This window comes from Thermobia domestica, chromosome 11 (assembly GCF_964235325.1).
Source record: "Thermobia domestica chromosome 11, izTheDome1.hap1.1, whole genome shotgun sequence".
NCBI classification, from domain to species: domain Eukaryota; kingdom Metazoa; phylum Arthropoda; class Insecta; order Zygentoma; family Lepismatidae; genus Thermobia; species Thermobia domestica.
Window position 1 is genome coordinate 92002635 of NC_137464.1, and position 23986 is coordinate 92026620.

The 23986-nt window shown below is 32.3% G+C and overlaps 2 protein-coding genes across 3 annotated transcripts in view; both read right to left on the reverse strand.

Moving 5' to 3' along the window:
• LOC145664283 (salivary alpha-glucosidase-like) overlaps nucleotides 1-23986 on the reverse strand; it is a 138497-nt gene that overhangs the window by 24840 nt on the left and 89671 nt on the right. For both annotated transcript variants that reach the window (XM_081730820.1, XM_081730818.1), the window contains 3 exons: nucleotides 4017-4196; nucleotides 1006-1163; nucleotides 567-692 (listed from right to left, as the gene is read on the reverse strand). In XM_081730820.1, coding sequence (XP_081586946.1) covers nucleotides 567-692; nucleotides 1006-1163; nucleotides 4017-4119 — 387 coding nt within the window. In that variant the 5' untranslated portion in view covers nucleotides 4120-4196. The remainder of the gene's footprint in view (nucleotides 1-566; nucleotides 693-1005; nucleotides 1164-4016; nucleotides 4197-23986) is intronic.
• On the reverse strand, nucleotides 11919-15494 carry LOC145664418 (V-type proton ATPase subunit B-like). The gene is made up of 2 exons (XM_081731101.1): nucleotides 15476-15494; nucleotides 11919-12511 (listed from the first exon to the last, which is right to left on the reverse strand). Exons 1-2 carry the CDS (start codon nucleotides 15492-15494, stop codon nucleotides 11919-11921), a joined length of 612 nt encoding a protein of 203 aa, XP_081587227.1.

Here is a 23986-nt window from a genome sequence, read left to right on the forward strand (position 1 = left end):
AAAATTTTTATCATATGATTGCAGCAGGGCCATCAACTGTGACTTCCTCCGTAAAAATAGCTTACTCCTGAAACATAACCTTTCAGACTGTATACTATATATGCTAAACTAATGTAATACAAGTTAGCGGTAAGAACATACTCTTACATAGCCTAACTCAGGATAATCTAAACTTGATATAACCTAATTTTTGAAAACATTCGTAAGTCACTAGTACATTAAATTTCTACGTATATCCGATCACCAACTTTCGTCAGATAACGAACTCAAAAAAGATAAAGATAGACCACCAATTAATATATTATACTTCAATGGTTGATGCGTACTCGCTTGTAAATTAAACGAATCAGTATTTTGTCAAACCAGAATTATTATTTTAGTGATTAATCCCTAAATTTATAGTAGTAGTTTCATAGATTTATAGTTTGTAATTTATTCTTGTACATTCAAGAAACACATATTTGTAAAAGTTAAGATGTACTGTTTAATATATATCTTGTAGTAGCTTGTTAGCACACTAATCCTCATATAATGAATATTAATAACTATTTATATATTATACTTGCCTTCATTTCTTCTAAAACTGAAGGGTTTTGTAGGTTTAAGTCTGGCTGCTCCTTAAGGAATGTATGGAAGTAGAATTCTTGTCGTTCTTCATTCCACTCCCAAGCAGGTTCATCGTAAATATTTACCTATAACATAATAAATACAGTCATCCATATCCTATTATTTGATTTCAATTGATTGATAATCTCTTTTACTTTTATCGACAGCTAATGTGTAATGTCCCAGATATGGTAATAATTTTTTAAAAGTTAGGGAAGTCCTTGCCATTAAATTAATATTGATAAATAAAAACTTATTAGATTCTATAAATAACCAGGTGACTATTTCATCACTCCCCTAGACACAGAAGAACTCCTAGTTTTGTGTTTACTTTTCTTGATATCTTGCCAATTTTAAACATATATATATTATTGTTATAATGATGTAGTAGTTCCTTACCTTATTGTTTGGTGGAATAGGCTTTCCTTCTTTGTAAGCTTTAGGCGGACTCCATATATAGTAATCATAATATGGCCGTTCTTTCTGAACTGACCTTCGAAACCATTCATGACGATTACTGGAATGACTTGGAACAAAATCCATCACCAGCTTTATTTCTAAAAAGAAAGAAACCAGAAATTATTAAGTATAACGAACTTCGCAGGTTAACAATTGGAATGAGGTACTAGTTGTTTAAGATGGTTGAAAATTTTAGGTAGGTTATCGAATTATCTACAAATTCTTATAGTTTCATGTTTGTTATTATTATTATTATTATTATTATTATTATTATTATTATTATTATTATTATTATTATTATTATTATTATTATTATTATTACACATTATCATTTATTGAAAGTCAGGTACAACGGAACATCTGCATTAATGAGAAAATGCGGGAATACACACAGGTGGTTCCAACGAAATGCTACTCCAAGTAACTTTTTGATTGAAAATGTAAGAACAAATTTACTTTGGTACTTATTATTATTATTGTAATTATTATTATTATTATTCACATGTAAAAGGAAAGATAGAAATACCAGATAAATTACTTGTCTAAATTTAATGTACATTATTATTGAACCTAATGTAAAGATATTTGTGTTTTACTAACCTTAATTAAGGAAAGGATAGTAAGTAAAGTAGCTGGACCCATATTCCTAGAGCACTGATGGTCCTCTAGAACAATGATTCCCAACCTTTTTTGGCTGTTGACACATTTTACTGTACACCTACGAAATCGCGGTACACTTGTTTGATTTTTTATTAATAATATTACACATTATAATAGTAAAAGACAATAAATTTCTATAAAATAACAACTCAATGTAGTAATAAATATGTTGCTGAGGCTAGAAGCATTGTCTAGTACATTTTATTTCAAAATCGATTTTAGCTTATTTTAAATGCTTCACGATTTTTGAATTCTAAAATTTCGCGATACAACTTTTGGGACTGCGCGACACATCAGTATGTCGCGATAAGCCGGTTGGGAACTACTGCCCTATAATACTGTTGCACCCTATTAAAGGTTCTTTCCATTCTAAGAAGCAAGACACCATACTCGTTCCTAACAAAATATTCTACTTACGCCAATAGTTGCAAGCAATGCTTGCTTTCTTTGTACTTACGTGCGATACGAACTAATATATATACACAGTTTTACGTAGGATATGAACTACACAGGTCATATATATATATATATATATATATATATATATATATATATATATATATATATATATATATATGACCTGTGTAGTTCATATCCCACTTAAACTGTAGTTCCACATCTCAGTCTCTCATTGCTCTCCGCAGTTGTTGCTTATCATAAAATAAGTGATATCACTAAAGAATGTTATAACAGGCTAAAAGCAATATTTACAAAAATGACAAATTGAAGGAATTGATCGATACATTTCGAAATTCGGGAACTTGCAAGAACATAAAGAGAATATCAGATTTTTTTTTTTTTTTTTTTGTTAGTACAATGGGTATCGTGATCTCATCAAACGTAATATTATTGACACAATCTGTGGTAGAAGCTAAATGCTTCGATACTTGCTAGTGTTCAATAAAGTACAGATCTCATTTATTTTATTGGATCAAAAGATCAAATATATTTCAATCAAAAATTTTTCTTGTAGGTCTTATATCTGGAGAATTATATGTAGTGTAGGCAAACCCAAATTATCAGTTAACTCAGAATGACGTGCTTATTCAGTAGAAAATACGAAAACTCGATTTAGGGGCCGTTCAAAAAATTTCTGGCCCCTGATCCAAAAACTAATTATTGGTCAAGATCACAATGTTTTGATTCGTTTTTGGTTTTCTTAAAATTCTTGTTTTACTAAATATATTATATTTTTACATGTCAAAAAGGAGCAAGCATTTGTTTTTCCAGTCTGAAATTTTGCACGGTTAATTAGTATACAATACTCGTATGATCATTATTGCGTAATCTTTAGTCCTTTCCTGCAGTAACAACTTAATATATGTTAATGTAATAGATTTATATCTAAAAGCATTCATCATGTATTTTATTCTCTTGTGTCATAAGAAATATTAATTACCTTGTTTAGTGATATTATCCTGAAAGTTAGAAACTGAAATTAGAACTTTTCCGCCCTAATTTGAACAGCTAGATTGTCAGTACCGATATCTCTTCAAACTAATTATTATTTCTATAAGAAATTGTAATGGATTAAGAATAATGAAATAAAGCTTTTCCATGCTTTTCTCAATGTAATACGTATTTTGATAAATCTTATTTTTAATGAATAACTTATTCACTAATAGTAGTGTCCTCGATACGAGAAGTATCTTTTTAAACTTGATACAAGGTGACGAACATTATAATAATTTTCGTCTAGCTTTCAATACGAGAAATATCATAGATCTCGTTGGCAACACTAGTTCATACTGCATAGTATAAAACTATAAATTGACAAAGTGATTAGGAAAATAATGAAGAATATTTATCAGTGTCTAAAGATACATAAATCATGGCACAATATACTCCAATGTGGCTTAAAATGTTGTTATATCACGCCCTTCGTGGACTTCTAGAGATGTGGAAGGATTCTGATAACTTATAGATAGAATTACGAAAGAAAAAAAAGTCAGGGTATAAATTTTGTACAGATATTTACAAAACTAGACGAGGTAAGAAAATCTTTTTGACAATCGAGACCAGATAAAAGAAGGAAACCTTATTTCACGTCTCGCGTTATCTCGTGAGCAACTTTATTCACTAATATCGATGAAATTATAAAGAGCAACAAATTGTATATTAAAACTACCATATTTTAACAAACAGTGATGTTGAATGATTATTATGCCCTTTTTATATATATACACTCACGAACGTTTACAACGTTTAGCATTACACCTAATACAAAAATGAGTCTGCATATCAAATTTGCATCCTTTACAGAATTTCTAATTTTTGAATGTATACAGTACCTTTTTCTTTCATTGTCTGCAAGAGAGATTTAAAATCCTCCAAAGACCCGTACATTGGATCAATCTCCCTGTAATCTTCAATTCCATAACCAAAATCCTTCATCGTGGATTTGTAAATAGGAGACAGACGCACAGCTTTCACGCCTAACTCTTGGATGTAATCAAGCTTCTCTTCAACTCCTGTAAAAGCAAAAATTGTACTTGAACAATCAAAGCATAACTATATGTTACTAGCAAACCCGCATGTCCTGCGCAAGCGCAGGACACTAGTGTTGTCTGAATTATTGAATATGATACAAAATTTAAAATATTTATGACTACCTTAATAATATTTTTAATGAAGAATTTCTCGATAATTACTCGAATTTAAGACGTCCTCGAATCTAAGATACATCCTGATTTCGCTGGGTTAAATTAAGGAAAAATAGTAATTTGTTCCGTTTTTACTATAACTAAAGCGCTCTTTGATATTGGTCATTTCGGTGATTTTTATATATCCATCTCCCCTCCCCATGTTGCAGGGGCCGGCATCGGAAGTATCATTATTCATCTCAGTCCCCAAAAAACAGAAGTGTCAAGAGAGATTTAAAATCCTCCAAGGACCCATACATTGGATCAATCTTCCTGTAATCTTCAATCCCATAACCAAAATTCTTCATCTCAGTGACCCCAAACACTATAGACTCGACACTAATATCGGTCATTTTCGATCATTTTCAAATATCTCTCTCCTCCTTTCAAATGTCTCTTCCCCTCTCTTAAGTTACACGTCAAACTCACCCCGCGTTGCCCCGCACTTTTACCCCTGAAATTAAGAAAAAATCAGGGTATACATTTTGTACAGAAATTTACGAAACGCGACAAAATGAGAAAAAAATCGAGAATTAAGATGAGACAACAAAAGAAATTGTTCGAGAATCGAGACAAGACGTGCTCAGAAAACCTTATTTCTTATCTCGTCTCGTTTCGTGGGGAACATTAGTTTTAGGTGTAATTTTTAAATATGAAATATATACTATATATAACACAGAATTTAACTTTTCATTGATCGAATTGTAGAGACGGAAAACAGTTCATTTATCTTTTTTTTTTTAATACCCAAGCTAGTGGCGGATCTAGGCCAGGGCCGGGGGGCCTAGCTCCCCCCAGTTTTTTCAGTGACAAATTAATTTAAGCTATTATTTATATATTTTGATAGTTTATATGTACCTATCATAGTCTAGGTACTGGCTTCCCCCCCCCCCCAGTTTTTACCTTCTAGATCCGCCACGGACCCAAGCCTTCTCTCGTGTATGGTTCCAAGTAATTATGTGTCTTTCTAGCATAATCATAATCATATTCCTTTAGGAATACTATAATCTGCAAAGAAACACCACCAATAAACTTAAATACGGCATAATGAACTTTAAAAATACTACAGGTCGATGTGATACAGGTTTGCGTGTGACTTATCTGAACCTTCCTACTTTAACTAAAGTGTTGGTAATAACTTTATTATAGTTTATTTTGTTCAGTTATCGATTTTAAACTAGTCAGGTTGCGTCTCAAAACTGAAAAATGGAGAAAATTAGCAAGTGAAATGAAAATCTAATGGCAAAAGTTGAAAATAAACATTTAATATTTGAGATGGTTAAAGAAAATAAAAGGAAAATGGTTAAGAAACTACTTGAAAAGAAATTATTCTATCTTTCTTATAATTTATCTAGAAAATAAAAAGAAGCCCGGAGTTCAAGGCCCTCGTTTGAACTTCATTGTGCTAAACGAATACGCGTTAGAAATAATTAATGTTAAGTGAAATGGATTAGAAATAATTGTCCTATTCAGAAAAAGGTTTCCATTATAATTTTAAAATTTTCTGTTTTGAGAAATTATACATAAGAAATTGGCCCGAGAACAAGAAAAAAGCAGACAGACGTCTCAATCTCCTTTGCAATCAGAATTACCGATTGGCGTCGAGTGACCTCTTTGGCTCACAGCCTGCATAAGACTTCATTCTCTAAAAGCAGTAGGTGTGTCTGTCCACAGCTGTTTGGCAAGAGTCTTAGGAAAATATTTTTAGCTTCGTAATTTGAGAAATGTAGTCGCCTAGAATTGCTGGTGTCAAAAGAGCTAAAAGCTGATGCAATTTACGAGATATTCAAGTAAGTCAACATTCGAGTGTCTTATTATATGGGGTTAGAAACGACTCTTCCATACACCTTCTTTTAAAAATACAACTTATTTTAAATTAGTTACTAGTATACTGTAGTATAATTGGCAACATTCTATGACAGAAATCTGAAATACTGAGTTTTTCCAAAATTGAAAAATGATTTGAAACAAGATTTCCACACAAAAAGAAATCCATTTTTATGTGTATGCTTAGAAGCTATTGAATTCGAACATTCTTTATATATACATATATACATATATATATATATATATATATATATATATATATATATATATATATATATATATATATATATATATATATATATATATATATATATATATATATATATATATATATCACAGGAGAGCAATCATTTTCATTCAAGTTTGGGGTTAATCTAATTTCGTTTTGATGAGTGAAAAATATCAAGAGAAAACTGCCATAGTCAAATGGTTTGCATGAATCGTAAATCTTGGTAAAATAACGGATAGTATATTAAGTAATAATAATAATGATTTGTGTAATGTTTGCTGATAACAATATATTGTATCTATAGTGCAATAAATCCATATTGTCCAGCTCAAACCTCTTGACGTTTGGCGAAAGAAAATGGCGTGTAAAAGCGAGGTTGTCAGATTTCATTTTCTTTCATGTACAAGATAACGCGAAACGTTTGTTTCACGAAACACAGATGGGAAAACGAAATAAACGCTACAAACCGACAAGGCAAAAGATTAAATACTGGTTCAGATTAACTTGTATATGAAGAAACAATGTTACGATAAAATAACATACCACTGTATGTAAAATCATGCTTTTCTCCCCTAATTATTTAGAAACGATTTTCTTTCTCCCTAAACATACACTAACATTCTATTATCAAAGATATTTTTGAGTGTAAATAATATTTCTCTCAAGCATCGAGTATTAGACAACCTCACTTAACCTTCATTGGATATGGCAAAAAGGGCACGCCTCAAATGTCAAGAGGTTTGAGCCAAATTCGATGGAGCTAGGCTATTTCCTAGTCTAGTAGAAAAACTAAATTCTTATTTCAATATGTTTCGTGCAGAAAAAATATATATGCTGTATTTCTTAGAATATAAGGTGCCATCGAATGTAAGGCGCACCTGAAATTTCACCTCATTTAACCTCATTTGAAAAAAAGCTTCAAATTTAAGGTGCACAAATACCGGTAATGTGAAAATATGATACATTTCTATTACGATAAGCATTTTCTTATCAGTAAAACTAAATGTTCATTTTTCGTGAGTGATTACCATCTTTGTGCAGACTGTCATTGTTGTAATACAACCAATTTTGAGCAAGTTAGTTGTAACTACGGTACCAGTATTAAAGACTGCAGTAGATTTTATGTTGTAACCTACGTGCAATGAATAAATATGTATACTGCAGTACATATATCGAATCCAAGACGCCATCGAATCTAAGACGCACCTGAATTTTGGACGTCTAAAAGCTGACAAAACGTGCGCCTTATATTCGAAGGGACTCTCGTAATGTCTTCAGACAGACCCATTGCCGGAAATTTCATTGGAAAGGGGGGATTCAACCTACCACCTTTAAAAGTTAATGTCTTATTTGCTGTAGTTCCATTTTTCTATTTCTCCTTAATTTTCGGGGAAAGGCCTGGATACATAGACCCCCTTTGATTAAGTTCCTGTCTTCAGAGGTTGTATTGTACTGATGCATATATATTGTAACCGGCCAGTAATAAACTTTTTATTTATGTTATATTTTTGTTTTAAATTTAATTCTTAAAAATAAACAAAACAAAAAAAATCCTTTGCAAACATTCAAATCAAAAATCTATAATAAGATGTTAAAAATTATTATGTAATTTATCTGCAAATTCGTTTTATGTACTAAAAACAGTTTAACTTACATAATAAACTTCCTCATTATGTAAATCTTGCATTAACAGATTTTTTCATCTAAACCAAATTTCAACTTATACATAAACCCAATTTTTGGGATCATAGTGTGGTTTTACATCACTTTGGATAACAACCTCAACAAAAAATATATAATCTCACAATATTTCCAAAATAAAAAAGTGTAACCCAACATTATATCGTTAACAGTCTCAATGCGACTAAAATATTAAAAACATATTTTGTCTTCAAACTCCAAACGTCATAGTCTTCATCAAATAAAATTTTAAAAAGTTACTATTTTGTCAATCCCAACCAAATTAAAAACTTGTGCTAAAATTAAACCTCAAGTAACAGTCGTGGGACAATATCTTCAATAAAAAACTTAAATATGTACTTAAAAACTATCAACTGCCAAAAATGTCTCTCACATAAACCAATTCACAAGCACCACATAACTAATTTAAAACATTAAATCGATCACACATTTAAGGCTTGTATCTTTTATTCACGCCTAAAATTTCCTAGTTTAATTAATATGTATATCTCTTCTATCAAAAGTATAGGAGGGAGTTGGTTATGTTTAAAATACAAAACCTCTCGCAATGTACCCCAATATTTTTTGCAAGCATCTCATGTATTATACTGGTATAATAACACTAGCAGCACTAAAAGTCATCGGTTTATGGATACCTTTTTGATTGTATAAACTTATTCTATTAGCATTTTTACTGTCCTACATATACTTATACGAAGAGAGTTTGTTTCATAACCCACTGAGAGAGTGAGAGAGCCTTTAAATGGGTGATACAGGGTGTTACACAAAGAGGTGGTTGGTATTTGAAGTCACTGACTTGATGTTGAGTAAGTACACGAAAGTGGCTTTTTTGAAGTGTGTGAAGTTTTTTCAAGTGTGTATAATGCATACAGTACTTCTCTTAATGGAGAATTACATGGTAATAATGACGCTTACATTATTTATGGTACTTCTGTATTATTACTTTAATTAGAGACATGAGACATGCATAAATAAGATCTTCAGATATAACTCTGTTTGAGAATTAACAGATTTTAGCGGCAAATTTTCCAAATATTGGTACCCAGATTCTTATTCTGCACGACATGTTTTTATCAGTATTTGTTTTCTTAACTGAGTACTAAACGTTTAAAATTGTTTTAATAATGTTTTACACTGATATATATTCGATATGTATTTCTATATTCGTTTCAGGCTGATACTAAACACGCTAAGACAGCTATCGTTAAGATCATGAGTGTCCATATGATTAATTCCAAACGGGGTGATTTTTGCTAGTACCCTATTATATAGGCCATACACGTTCTATACTTTTTAACCTATGCTCTATTATATATAGCCTATACACGTTCTACACTCTATAATCTATACCCTATACCCTATTATATATAGCCTATACATGTTCTATATTGTAACCTATAACCTATTATATAGCCTATACCCCATTATATATAGCTTATACATATTGTGTCTATTATATAGCTTATACAAAATACGGTAACATAAAAAATCCTCTCTCCTATTAGATAGAATCCTCACGCCTAACTTATGCAATACAAATTATACAAAAGGTACGGGCCACCGCACGTACTTTGTCACTCCAAAAATTAAATCATGTTATGGTGCAGTTATTAATGACACATGTTCTCGTAAAATATTATCTAAATTGTAAATAATTTTCGAAAAACTTCGTCCAAAGAAAGTCACCTAACGTCATATGTTAGAATTATTAGTGAAATATTAGTTAAAAAACAGCAACAAAGTAGCATGAGTCGTATTTTACAAAACTTAAAAAAAAAAAAGAGCAAACTAACCCTTATGAATATTCTAATGGATGTGAATTATGCAACATTATACGAATATTAATGAAATATTTATTTATGAAATATGAAGAAAATTGCCTGACTCGTTTCTTGAAAAAAAAATAGTGCAAAAAGCTCACTCCCAAGAATAAACTAACCCCTTATTCGTTTTTTCAGGACAAACGAATTATGTCATCAGGTTATTAATGAAATATTTATAAAATATGAACAAAATTGAGCAATTCGTTTTTCTCTTTTTTTAGAAAAAAAAAATAGCCCGAAAAATCTCACCCCAAGAATAAATTACTCCTTTGAAAACAAACAAATTATGCCATATTGTCAGATAATTAATGAAATATTCATTTCTACAATATAAATAAACTCACGTGAGTCGTTTTTGAGGAAATCGTCCGAAAAAAAAAAATACCCCCAGAGTAAAGTACTCCTTTACGATTTTTCCAAAAGAAATTACTTTATTACAGTATGGGGTTGTTATTGAAAAATTGACTTATGAAATACAAGGTGTTCGGAAAGTATACACCTGATTCCCGAAATATTCAGAGCCACACAGAGAAATATTTCATGCGAAGGTTTGCAGCACTGTTTATGTTTATGTGGAATTTGACACTGGTAGAAGTTGGAATAAATAGAGGCTAACTGTAGATTATACGTATTTCTTTATTTTCGAAAGAATTTGACATTGGTGTATAAAGACTTATCGAACATCTTGTATAAACAAAAGCGTTAAAGCCGTTTTCGAGAAAGTTGCATTTGTTTATTTTCATCCTTTAAGAAACCATCGTTATCTTTAGGAGTAGAATCAAAATTTGAAAACTCCCCTTGGGGGATAATATTAAAAAAAAAAAAAAACTTAAGTTTAAAATTTGATATCGATACGTTGGACGGTAGCCTATGGCTTCTAGGTGCGTGTACGAGACGAATGGACGAATAGATGGAAAGATGGTACAAAATAATAATAATAATAATAATAATAATAATAATAATAATAATAATAATAATAATAATAATAATAATAATAATAATAATAATAATAATAAATAATAATAATAATAAATAATAATAATAATAATAATAATAATAATTAATAATAATAATAATAATAATAATAATAATAATAATAATAATAATAATAATAATAATAATAATAATAATAATAATAAAACTTTTTCGGTATGTATGAGCCATGAAGCGTAAATCCGTTTAAATTTCGAATTTAATTTTTTTCACGACCACCAAACTTTCTTCTCTCCTTTCGTCGCTCGAAAGTGAATGAAAGATACAGGCTACCGCACTAAATTTTTTCGCTCCAATTTCTTAAACTGCTAATGATGCAGTTAATAATGAATATTTTCTTGTGAAATATATACAAAATTATAAGATGTTTCCAGAAAATTTCGCCCAAAAAAGTCACTTCGGAAAGTAAATTACCCTTTGTAGATTTATCCACAAGAAATATTGTTACTTCCCATATGTTAGGTTTATATATTAATGAGATATTTGTATATAGAATAACAAAATTGCAAAAGTCGTATTTCATAAAACAGTGAGAAAAAACTCACGCGAAGAGTAAACTGATCCTTATGGATATTCTCATGGAAGTTTTTATGCCACATTATAGGAATATTATTAAAATATTTATTAATGAAATTTGAACAAAGTCATCTGAGCCATTTTTGAGAAAGTAGTCTGAAAATAAACTCATGTTATGAATAAAGTATTCCTCATGACTTTATTCATAAGAAGTAATTGACGCAACATCATAGAGTTATTAATGAAATATTTATTTATGAAATATGAATAAATCGCCTAAGTCGGTTTTCAAGAACTCATCCTCAAGAATAAATTACTTCTTTTTTTTTTTTCTAGTTAAGAAAGAATATTATTTAAAAACATATATTGGTTTGAAAATTACGAAATGTTTTCATTACATATACTTTCAAATCCTAAATCCATGTGTATTTAAGCGTTTTCCTTATACAGTATTATACATATCTACCGTGGATAAAACTCATTTAAGATAGGAGTAGAAATTCTTTTCAACATAGTCTTTGGGAAAATCCGCAGCAACTGCCAACAGAGATCAAGAGATTTGAAAATAGTGCGATGTTCCAATGGTCCTTGGGATAAAAAGTTACATTCAAATTTCTTTAAAAATTCATCATATAGCAATTCTTCTGACGTCATAGCGTCTTCGCCAATGACCGCTTTCAACGCTTGCACATCTTTACCAATAGCATAGAAAGAAAAGAGCTGATTGGACACATCTGCGTGGTCTCGACGAGTCATTCCTTCTCCAATTGCAGATTTCATCAACCTACTCAAAGACTGTAGAATATCAATGGGCGGGTATATTTGCTTATTGTGAAGTCTCCTGTCTATGAAGATCTGTCCCTCGGTGATATAGCCAGTGATATCAGGGATAGGATGACAGATATCTTCACCAGGCATTGTAAGAATTGGTATTTGAGTTATGGAACCGTTTCGTCCCTCAATTCTACCAGCACGCTCATAGATAGTAGCAAGATCCGTGTACATATATCCAGGATAACCTCTCCGGGCAGGGACTTCTTCCCTGGCTGCAGATACTGGCAATTACTTCTTGTATATTTTTTAGAACAAATGAGGTACGACATATTGTCAGGTTATTAATGAAATATAAACAAAATTGCCCGAGTTGTTTTTGAGAGAATCGTCAAAAAACATGTAATGCCCCGCGTTCGGCGAGGACATTACAAAAGTTAAATATTGTTTCATAATTATTTAAGTTGTTAGTGAACAGGGTCTAATTCTGCACCATAAAATTTCAACATACAAAAAGGAGAAAGTAAATAAAAATAGATGTTATAAATTATTCTTTTGTTAAAAAAATAAACAAACTGATAACTTAATAGTTTTACAGAACTTGTTAAAAACTATTAAGTAAATGTACTAGTTTTCAAATAATAAATTGTGGAACTGAAAAAGTGTGAAGGATTTTTCAAATATATTACGATTTGAAGTGAAAAGTAGAACTATAATTATACCTAAAGTTTATTTAGAATATTATCTAAGCGAGATGAAAATTAAAGAAATGAAATACTAATACGTGAACCCACTCCGGGTTCTCATTGACAAAATCCGATGTTATCCGATATGAATTGAATCTTATTTTAATTTCGTCAAAATTTAAAGTGAATGATGACCCGATATCTGATCACAAGTTAGCAAATGTCATTCAAATATTATAATTTCCCACTGAAGACATAAGGCGTATCCATGTTAATGAGGTTAATGGTTAGAACGAAGATTCTCGAAGTTCTAGTATATGCTACAGTTGTGAATTTCCTTATAATATCGTTTTATTACTGGATATTTTCACAGGATTGTGCTCGGACAGCTGATAGGTAATTATTTGGTAATGTTCGTAAGACACTGCAAATTTAATCTTATTAATTTAAAAAGCAGCTTCGATGAGAATTAACGAAATTAAATATATTCTATGCATATTATTAATGATTATAGTGCACAGTTAAATGAGTCTATTGTATGGATATATATGTATGATTAATGAGAATGAAACTATGAAGCATAATTGGGAAATGTGTCTACAAAAGCTAATAATACCTAAACAATAATATTCGTCATATTTGTCAGCTGTCATAATTAAATAACTCTATATTTGTATATGTATGTTTATGTTTTGTATATGCATGTATAGTGTTAACTAATTTCATTACAGGTTCAATAGTATTTGGAGATTTAGTTACATTTCGATAATTTTGATTTCATGTAATATTTAATTGTAATTCTATGTTCGATTCTTCGGGGTACGGGCTCCCGACATGAAGAACTTGGATGCGTTACTGTTGCTTGGAGCTATGCTCTAAGCTGGCGACTCGGGCCATTCAAAGTCGCCTGGCACGGTTTTCTTTGGATTGTGCGTTGGACGACTTTAATCCAAAAAATCTATTTCCGTTGCGCATTAACATCATAAGGAAGAGCAGGACAAACAAAACTCACCAGCAAGAATAAACTATCCCTCATATATATATTTAAGGGCAAATAAGTTCGATACACACACACACACACACAAAAAAAAAAAAAAAAAAAAAAACTCGCCCCAAAGAGTAAACTACCACTTCTCAATTTTTCCAAGAGAAATTACTTGAATACCACTCATTCTAGCTTTGGAACTTCTTATATAAATTAAAAAAACAAATTCTGACCAAAGCATATATTAACTAATAAATAATAACATTACAGTTTCAGCAAATTAACTTTGCCTTCATCAGACAGATTATCATCAGACACATGTGCCTGACGAAGGCAAACTTAATTTGCCGAAACTGTAATGCTATTATTTATTAGTTAATATATGCTTTGGTCAGGATTTATATTTTATTGTATACAAGAAATTACTTATACAACAGTATGAGGTTGCTATTGAAAAAATGATTTCTGGAACATAGGGCTAAACAAAATCATTAGAGCCGTTTCTGAGAGAATAGCTCTAATGAAAATTTTGATTTTTACCCTTTAATAAGCGATCCTTACTTTTAGGAATAGGAGGAAAATTCGAGAAACTTCCCTGGAGAATCACATAAAAAACTTAACCCTTTAACGCGCCACTTTTTCCGATCAAACTTTTTTTTTTTAATTCGGAGTGGTTTTTGTGTAGGAAACAAGGGATTTAAAAAAACAATTTATACAAATAATATGTGGTCTATGGGATATTTTATGGTGTTTGCATATAGGATCTATGCAAAGTTGCGCGCTGACATCTGCAAAGTCCACTAAAACCAGATAGAACCAATAAAACGCAACAAATGTAAGAGTACTTGCACTTTTGCACTTATTGCACTTCTGTCTAACATAGAAAAAATCAACAATTCAAAACGTGTCCATCTAAACGAGCAAAGAAAGCTCGAAAATGACAAGATGACAACTCCGCGTGCAGCAAGTTATAGAAAGAGACAAACGCTGGCTTACTATGACATCTAGCGGGAAATTCGGAACTTCATTAGTGAAAGGACATCTTAGCTGATACGCAAAGCTGCTTTTCTATGTCCGAGCTAGAAACTACATGGTGTAATACAATTTCAAAGTAAATGGCATATATATGCAAAGCTGCGCGCTAAGGGGTTAAGTTTAAATTTTAGTCTCTAGATAAATGTATAACAGAACGAACGGACGAACAGAAGACAGATATTGAAAAATCACTTTTTCGGTATGTATGGGCCATGAAACGTGTAAATCTGTTGAAATCTCGAATTCGATTTTTTTTTTTTTTTTTCACGACAACCAAACTCTTTTTTCCCCTTTCGTCGTTCCAAAGTAAAAGGAATTTTAAAGATTACAATATAATTGTGTTCAGTCTTTTCTGTATTGTTTTTCACACTTGGGCGAAGAAATATTCCATCCCAATGCAGATTTTACATAGATATATAATTAAGAGTAATAACGTAAATAGCTATAGCTAATTATTCCACTCATATAATTATGTATTTTCTTTGAACCTTTTTTAAGTAAAATATTTTCGAGTGTCAAATGGGGAAATCGCTCCCTCTCACACCACATATGGAGGCCCATGGTTAGAGTCTTTCTGAAACGTATAAATATTACCAATGTTCGTTTAGTTACCAATGTTCACGTATACAATCGGATAGTATGCAAGATAGAATTGTATTGCATACGGTACTTACCGTAGAGGACATGGAACAATACATAATGTAATAGAACCTATGTAATTTTCTAATGTTATAAATGCAATGATATGAAATATTGGCTAGATATTGTCTAAAAATCTACGTCATTGAAATATTTGCAAATTTTGGGATAATAGAACTGGACGACTGTGATTCATTCACCATCTTTCATCATCATCCATCATTTTCATCAATTTTTACCCTGAAATTATAATTACAAGAAAACAATTATTTATAACAAAACTAAATAATATAGGTGACTGGGTCCTAAGTCTACACCTGAAGATAAAGCTTAATTGAGATTAAGGAAGAAGGTAAATAATAATATACTGTAAAAAGAGCGGGAAATTGTATTCAATGACTCTAAGATAAAACATGGTTACTTAAACTACAATCTGTGACTAAAGTTAAGCAAAATACTATAAAACAATGGAAGTTAAATATGAAAGAAGCAGAGCGGCCACATAAACTTAAGTTTACATCTAATAAAAGTTTAGTTTATTCGTCTGAAAGATATCAAGAAATATGAAAATTCTTCTCTATGTTAAGTATAATTTTTTTTATGCATGTAATAAATTATAACTCTTTAACAATATAAATATGAGTAAGAAAGTAAACAAATTGTTTGGTAAGAACAAAGGTGATGAATTGAAAAAACATCAGAAAGCTCTAAGTAAAGTTATTCGAGAAGTGGAATGGGAACAACGAAGATTGGCGCGTCAAGAAGTGGAAATCACTAATGATATCAAGAAATTAGTTAAGAGAGGAAGTGATATGACTACCATCAGGACAAGAGCCAAAGAATTGGTTAAAACTCGTCAACATTGTAAAAAATTAGCTCTTTTGAAAGCAAATATCGAAAGTGTTAGTTTGAGAATAACAACACTTAAAACTGCCGACACCATCTCTCAAGCCATGCGCGGTGTCGCAGTAGCGCTACGAACCATGAATGCTAGAATGAGACTGCCCCAATTTCAGATGACACTGAAGGAGTTTGAAAAACAACTGGAAATTACCAACTTAAAGGAAGATATGATGGATGATTTTATAGATGATTCTTTGCAAGCAGATGATGAAGAAGAGGACACGGAGGCAATTGTTAAACAAATATTGGATGAAGTAGGCCTTCAGTTACAAACAGAACTTACAAATTTGCCCTCTACAAGTGGAAGTATTACCCAGCAAACGCCCAAAGTACCTGTTACAACTTCTGTAGAAATTCCTGATGATGATGACCTAGAAGCACGTTTAGCTAAATTGAAACGCAATTGACAGCATTTTTTAAAATTCAAAATATTTAATTACATGCTCTACTATTACTGTTTAAATAAAATTCCCGATGAATTACTGTAGTTGATTTTAAGATCAAAATAAATAAAGAAAAAAATATTTAAATGTTTATTGTAAACGTAGTAGTGAAAAACAAGAAACGAAAAAGAATCGAAAATGACCGATATAAGTGTCGAATACAAAGTTTTCGTGGTTACTAAGATGAATAGCGACACTCCGATGCCAATTAAGATCAAGTTCAGCCCTATTAACACGTCTAGGAGTGGAAAGGGGTGGCATGAAAAAATGATCAAGACTGATAGATATTACCCAGTAAGCAAGCACGTCTAGGTAAATCTACGTTTGCCTTTAATTTACGTTGATAGACTTAACCTTAGAAATTCTTCCTGTGTATGTCTTTGTCAAGTGTAAATTTTAAGTCATGCTTTAAGTCCAAATCACCTTAATGGGGCGTTTACACTTAGTCGATTTGCGTTCGATTCAGTTGAATTGACGTCACTTTCAACTTAATCGACCGTGTAAACGGGACTTCAATTTAATCGCTTGTTGATCGAAGGCGACTAATCGACTGGCAACTGAATTGAAAGACGTTCCATTTTCTTCTGCTATAACATCGCAAATTGTACCAATTACTGCTTGCTTGGACATCTTTAAAATTGCCAGTCGATTTCGAATCGACTAGAGGAGAGCGAGTCGACAAGCAGCATTCAATTTCGGTTGAAACAATTGAACACATCCATCGATCTGATTCGGCCTAGTTGCTTCGATTTAGTCGCAAATGCAACGAGTCGATTTAGCCGTGCGACTAAATCGACCAAGTGTAAAGCCCCATAACGTATAAACTTGTATGCGCTACGAGAATGAAGGCTATGAAAAACGCATGCATGTTTAGACTTAGCCTTAGAGATTCTATCTGTGTATGACTTTCTCAAGTGTAAATTTTAAGTCATGGTTGACAGGTATGTCAGTTTAAAGGAACTTTAAGGCTAGCTTCATATTGCGTATTATTTGTAAATCTGAAGAAACTTGCAATTTAGGAACTAGCAAGTTTACAATTGTCTTAGTTAGGTCTGCAGTCGTGTAATTACAAGCTTGTGCAAATCTACATACCTAGCCTTGAAGACTTGAATAAGACTATTAAAAATCTGGAATACCATTAAGCTCTTGAAACCCATAGTTTTTGGTGTCGCTAAGCAGGTTGGTGACAGTTCCGATGACATTCAAGCTCAAGTTTAGTCGATGGAGTAAGACAACCGTAGTACCTCTAGGGAGTGGGAAAGGGTAACATGTAAATATAATAGAAAACACCCAATAAGGTCTATTAGTGTGGAATCCATAGTTTTCTGAGTCATTGAGAAGAATAGTGATACTCCAGATGTCGTTCAAGTCAAAGTTCAGCTTCCATTAGCAAACCCCGAAAGGAAGGGGTAACATAAAAAAATCGAAAACGACCGATATTTGCGTCAAGAGCATAGTTTTTGGGTTGCTGAGTTGATTGATGACAATCCCCAACCTTAGTCAAAAGCCGGCATGTTAGCTGGCTCGGTAACTAACAGGGCAACGGCGAAGGCGTTGCTCGTTTCCATTATTCTACTCAGATCTTGATTTGTTGATAGAAGCAACGCCAAAACCCAGACACTAGGATGAGATTACATGACGAAAATAACCGATAGAGCCTATTAGTGTCGAATAGCTTTGTTAAATAGTTTTCTTGGTTGCTGAAATGAATAGTTCCATTTTCTATGCCATTTAAGTCTAAATCCATCCCCATCGGCATGAGGAGTGAGGAGAGAGACGGCGATGAGATAGTAAATTTTCCACACACGTCTTAATGTTTTCAAAATTCCGGTTTAAATTGGAAAGAGGGGGCAAATTCTATAATTATTTTTGCCATATTAAAATTGAAGTTGTCTTAAATGACTGACCAATTTGAAATAAAATTTGGACATGGTAAGTATTTACCATACAACTTTGATTAAAGGATTAGGGAAAAATAGAATATCTTATGGGGTTTTGTCATTACATCCTCATTGAAATTTTTATCCTAAGAGGGGAAAACAGAGTTCAAATACTTTTCCACAAACCTATTCTCCCCGTGCGCGGGACGGACGTTTTAGCTATATGTTATAAACTATTCTATTTGTTGCAATATTCATTTGCCATGTTGAGCGTAGTCAGTGAAACAGCAGACTGATGTGTCGTTTCTCTCTAATCATAGAAAGTACGTACATTAACTACGCAAAGCATGCTTTTACTAGATTTTCTCCCTGAATGTCTTGAACTTCTGATTAAACTAGTTTCCGGTCCTTTTCCTGATTACTGAAATATAAAAAGATGAAACAAAAACTGAGATAGGAAAATGTCATAGGGCACGTCATATGTTGTTGTTGTGGTGACCCTCAGGGCTCTCCTTGAAGGGGGCCCAGGGGTTAACTTTAAATTTTCAAATAAGTACATGTATTGAATCATACCTCATTCGGTAGTCCTTTTCAAAATGGCCACAAAAAGTAGGTTCTGTGGGTCCATGTCATGTTACCTATGACACTTTCCTATCTCAAATATTTTCAGTCTTTGTTCTTCCCTCAGAGTAAGCGATCATGTTTCGCAACCAACTGCGCAATAGGCATAATTACCGCTTTATGTATTTTAAGCTTCACATTTCCTAGTGGCGTCAACTTGTGCAGTTCGCAAGAGCACGTGAACTACCAAGTATCGTGGGCTGTTTGTTGCTAATTAAGATATTTAATAATATTTAGAATATTATTATGTTGTCGTTTCGTTTCGATTCTTCGCTTGCTTTACCCGTTGCATATATGCATTCTATCATCATAACCACGTTCACAACTGAGCAGCGAGCGTGATAGGCTGCTCTGTGTGAAGTACGCAACGGAAACGCGGGCAGCTGAGGGAGGAATTGCGGTCTCCTGATGTTCAAATCAAGATTTGCACGAGCAACGTTGAGGGCACTGTTGTTGATTTATTTCCAGTAATCTGGCGCTTTAAACAGAATCAAAGAGTGAACTTCTGCGTTGACAGCTGTTGTTGACCAATGACCAATTTCCAGTAACGTGGCGCTTTAAACAGAATCAAACAATGAACTGCAACTTAAAATATAGGATAGAAGAATGTAGTAGTCAAGGATCTTATAAAATAGAGGATCTGCCCTTACAACAAAATCTTGAAGCCATACGTCACAGTTTCGCCACCCCTACTCTACCCACTCCGCCCGATAGGATCGCATTGTTTTGAGCCAACAATCATGGCGAAAACGAAAGTAGCCAATCAGACGATGGCAGAAACGAGAGTAGCCAATCAGACGTAACGATGCTCAGTTGCTTTTTGGCTTCACTGATTTAATAGGATGAAGATACATATGGGTAGATCCTCTATTTATAACATCCTTGATAGTAGTATTACATACCTTCTTCTTTCAATCAGTTATCTACAATTCTTTTCATCTCAATTTCTCGTAATGAAAACACACTAATGGAACAAATAAAATTACGGCTTTCCGAGGTCGAACCAAGTGGAATGGAAGGTTTAAAACCCTTCCACAGAGATTTTTAAGTTAATGCAGAACAAAATTTAAATTTTAATTCATTTTTAAGACTTTTTTAAATATATATAATCTCTAATTTTTCTTTAGGCTACGGTTTCTTCTACCTAAATAAACTAAATGTTTGTAAGAAAAGCAAATAGCTTATCAAAACAAGCTGTACTTGGTAATATTGCTACAATGGTAAAATCTTACCTTCGGTTTTGTGGGAACCTGAAGGAAATTTTGGAATTGATTTTTTTCAACGTTCATCTTTAACACATGCAAAATAGAAAAAGATGAGTATTGAGATTTGCAATAACGTACGTTCAGCTGTAACCGGAAAGTTTTTTTTTTTTTTTTTTGAAGGGGGAGAGGCAGAACAGTAATGAAGTGTCTTGAGATAACAATGCAAAAGTACATGGAAAAAGCGTTCCTAATTAAAAAGTGCCTCTAAAACTACCATAATAATTTGATACATTGCATGTTTCGTGTATACTGTTAACAGTTCACTAAAGAGCATACATGGCAATTCAAATATACGAGTTGAGTTGATTTTGAGTTTGATGTCCCTTTCAGCAGCGAGGCTATATGAGACGGGACCAACTGATTAACGTGGAATCCGAACCACATGAGCTCCACCCGGGAATCGAATCCGGGTCTCATGCCAAAGGAACTTACGCTAACCGCTTAGCCACGAAGGAGCTCTTCAAATATACAAGATGGCATACATTTGCAGTCTTGATACTAATGGAAATTATATTTAGTATATTGTAAAATTGATGGTGAGTTTGTAGAAAGAGAATAGCAGACAACAAAATTCGTGAAAATCATAGCAAATAATCTGAAGTTGACTTCAGAAACTGAAAGTTGTGTTACCATATTAAAGAATATGAAAGCATTTAAAGGAGTACCGTAGCTCAAAATAGTCTCAGTGCATTAGCTATAGTATCAACAGAGAAAAAAATTGAAAAAAAAAAACTAAACTTCAGAAGAGTTATTGATAAGTTGATTGTCCAGAGGAACATGAGAAGTTATTTCGTATACGAACGAAATGGAGCATTTGTTTATAAATTGTACTTTTCATTATGTGTAAATATATATGATTACTTTCATTGATTATTTTTAGTTTTTTCTCATTTAGAATACTGAAGGAATTCTAGCATAGAATTTTCTAATGACTGTGAACTACCGAAAAATTCTGTCGGGAGACGCCACTGACATTCCCCGACAGAATTCGGGAAGACAAAAGATTTTTAACTGGATAATAACATGAATTCCCTGCTTTCAGTCAACATTTAATTTCTGCGTGAATATAGGTTTGATCTGTTAATATAACGATCCTAGATATTCCAAAGTATTCACTTTGTAGAATGTATTTGATATCTTAACGCATCCATAATTTGCAGTATTACGATCCCGGAAAATTTCTAGGTATTTGGTTTTTCTGCATTTTCTCCTAAACGTATCCCTGCAAGCGTTTAATAAGACCTTTGTGCTTTCTTCTATTGCTCTTCTATCATCATCTATTATATTTACATCATCAGCATACGCCATATCATGGTGAATATCATTCAGCTCGATCTTTGACTTTCCTTATAGTGTACTCTAGAACAAAGTTGAATAATATTCGAACAACGTACCTTTAGGTTTTAGGCCATTCTCGATATAGAAGCGCGTGGAAGAAATTGTTGTACACGGACTTTACTTTGGGACTCGTTTAAACGCATTTTAACTAATCTAAATAGCTTTTATACCTAGGTAGTATTTCAATTGCTATAAGAATGTCGTACAATGTTTCTCTCCTAACCGAGTCGTAGGCCTTTCTAAAATCAATAAACAATTGAGGTACCGGGGTATTGAATTGCCATTTCATTTGGAGTATCGGTCGAATGGTAAGTATCTGATCGATTTCGCCTAAATCCACACTGACAATCTCCAATAATTTCATTTGCGTATGGGATCAATCATACTAATAGATGTTTGAGAGGATTTTATAGAACGTTCACAGAAGAGAGATGCATCGATAATTATTACAATCAGTTTTGTAGCATTTCTTGTAAACTGGAACAATAATTGATTCTTTCCGCGCTTGTGACAATTTCTCCTTGTTCCAGATAAGGAGAATGAGTTTGTGTGCCTTTATATGTTTATTACATTTATATATTTATTACACAATATATAAATTACTATATTATTATTTATTACTACACAATAATATATATATATAGTGTTACACTGAGAAAAAAACGTAGGTGGCGTACTTAAAAAGGTAGGTTACATGCGTAATTCCTGTAGTTTTTGGACGTATAACTGGAAACGCATGTTGTATAATACTTTCTGTATAAGTGTTCCATGTATACGTACTTTCCGTATGAAACAATATAAGCGGTCAGGATCTCACATAGATATACAAATGAACGTATATATCATATAGGTGAGGAATGTAGCATAAGTATGTGCATGTGATATACGGAAAACTGTTAGATGTCAGACATCCTGCAATGACATGATGTAACATCTAAGGGCAGTGCCTATGTAGCATACGGATAACGTATGCTCCGTACTGATTTCTGTAGTAAGCAAGAGGATTCCGTATATTTGTACAATATACCGCTGTCCGGAGAACGGATTTTTCTCTGTGTAATATACAGGTTTTTCTCTTTTGTTAACGCAAATTGAAACAAACTAAACAGAAGAACAGCGTACTAAATAAACACACATGCATATTATTTACGGAAAATTAGTAACATCATACCAAATAAACAAATAAGCAAATGCGTTTTACATATATGTACCAAAGCAGTGTTTTTCAACCGATGAGTCGCGACACACTAGTGTGTCACGCAGTCCCCTAAGGTATTTCACGAAATTTTAGAATTTAAAAATCATTAAGAATTTAATAATTCTATATATTAAAATGCTAGGTTTGTATGTTTGTTTCCAAAGAAAAGTTTATATGTTTGTTTCCAATCCTTTCGACGAGATCTCGAAAATCACAAGTAGTAGAAAAGTGCCGTTTTGATTGATTGATTCCAAATTTTGTATAGATTGTCCAGTTCAAATTGAATATTTAAACATAACCATTATTTCTTTATTACATGTTTTATAGGTACAGTTGTATACAGGGGTTGTATGTCTCTCAGATGTTTGTTTCATGGCCAACTGATAATGAAAAACAAAGGATAACCATTTCTCCATTCTAAGATGAATCTTTATTGTTTGGAGTGTTTTGCACAATGAACACCATATATCACTGACATTATAATTAATTGTGTATGTAATGTATTTGCTTATTACATACTGCATGCAAGAAGAAAGAAAACACTGGTCATACATGAATTAGAAACTCCAACTGGAACTAGGCTCAAATCTTGCAAACAGTGCGAGATGTTGAAAAAATAATTTTTTTAAAAATCTCCCCTTTATGGTATTCCTTGCCGATTTTTATCAAAATGTCTTTCACTTGTGTCTGTAAAGGGACATGTACAGATGTTGTGAGGAATGATAAGGAGATTCATGCTCATATGAATGATACACTGTGTAGAGAG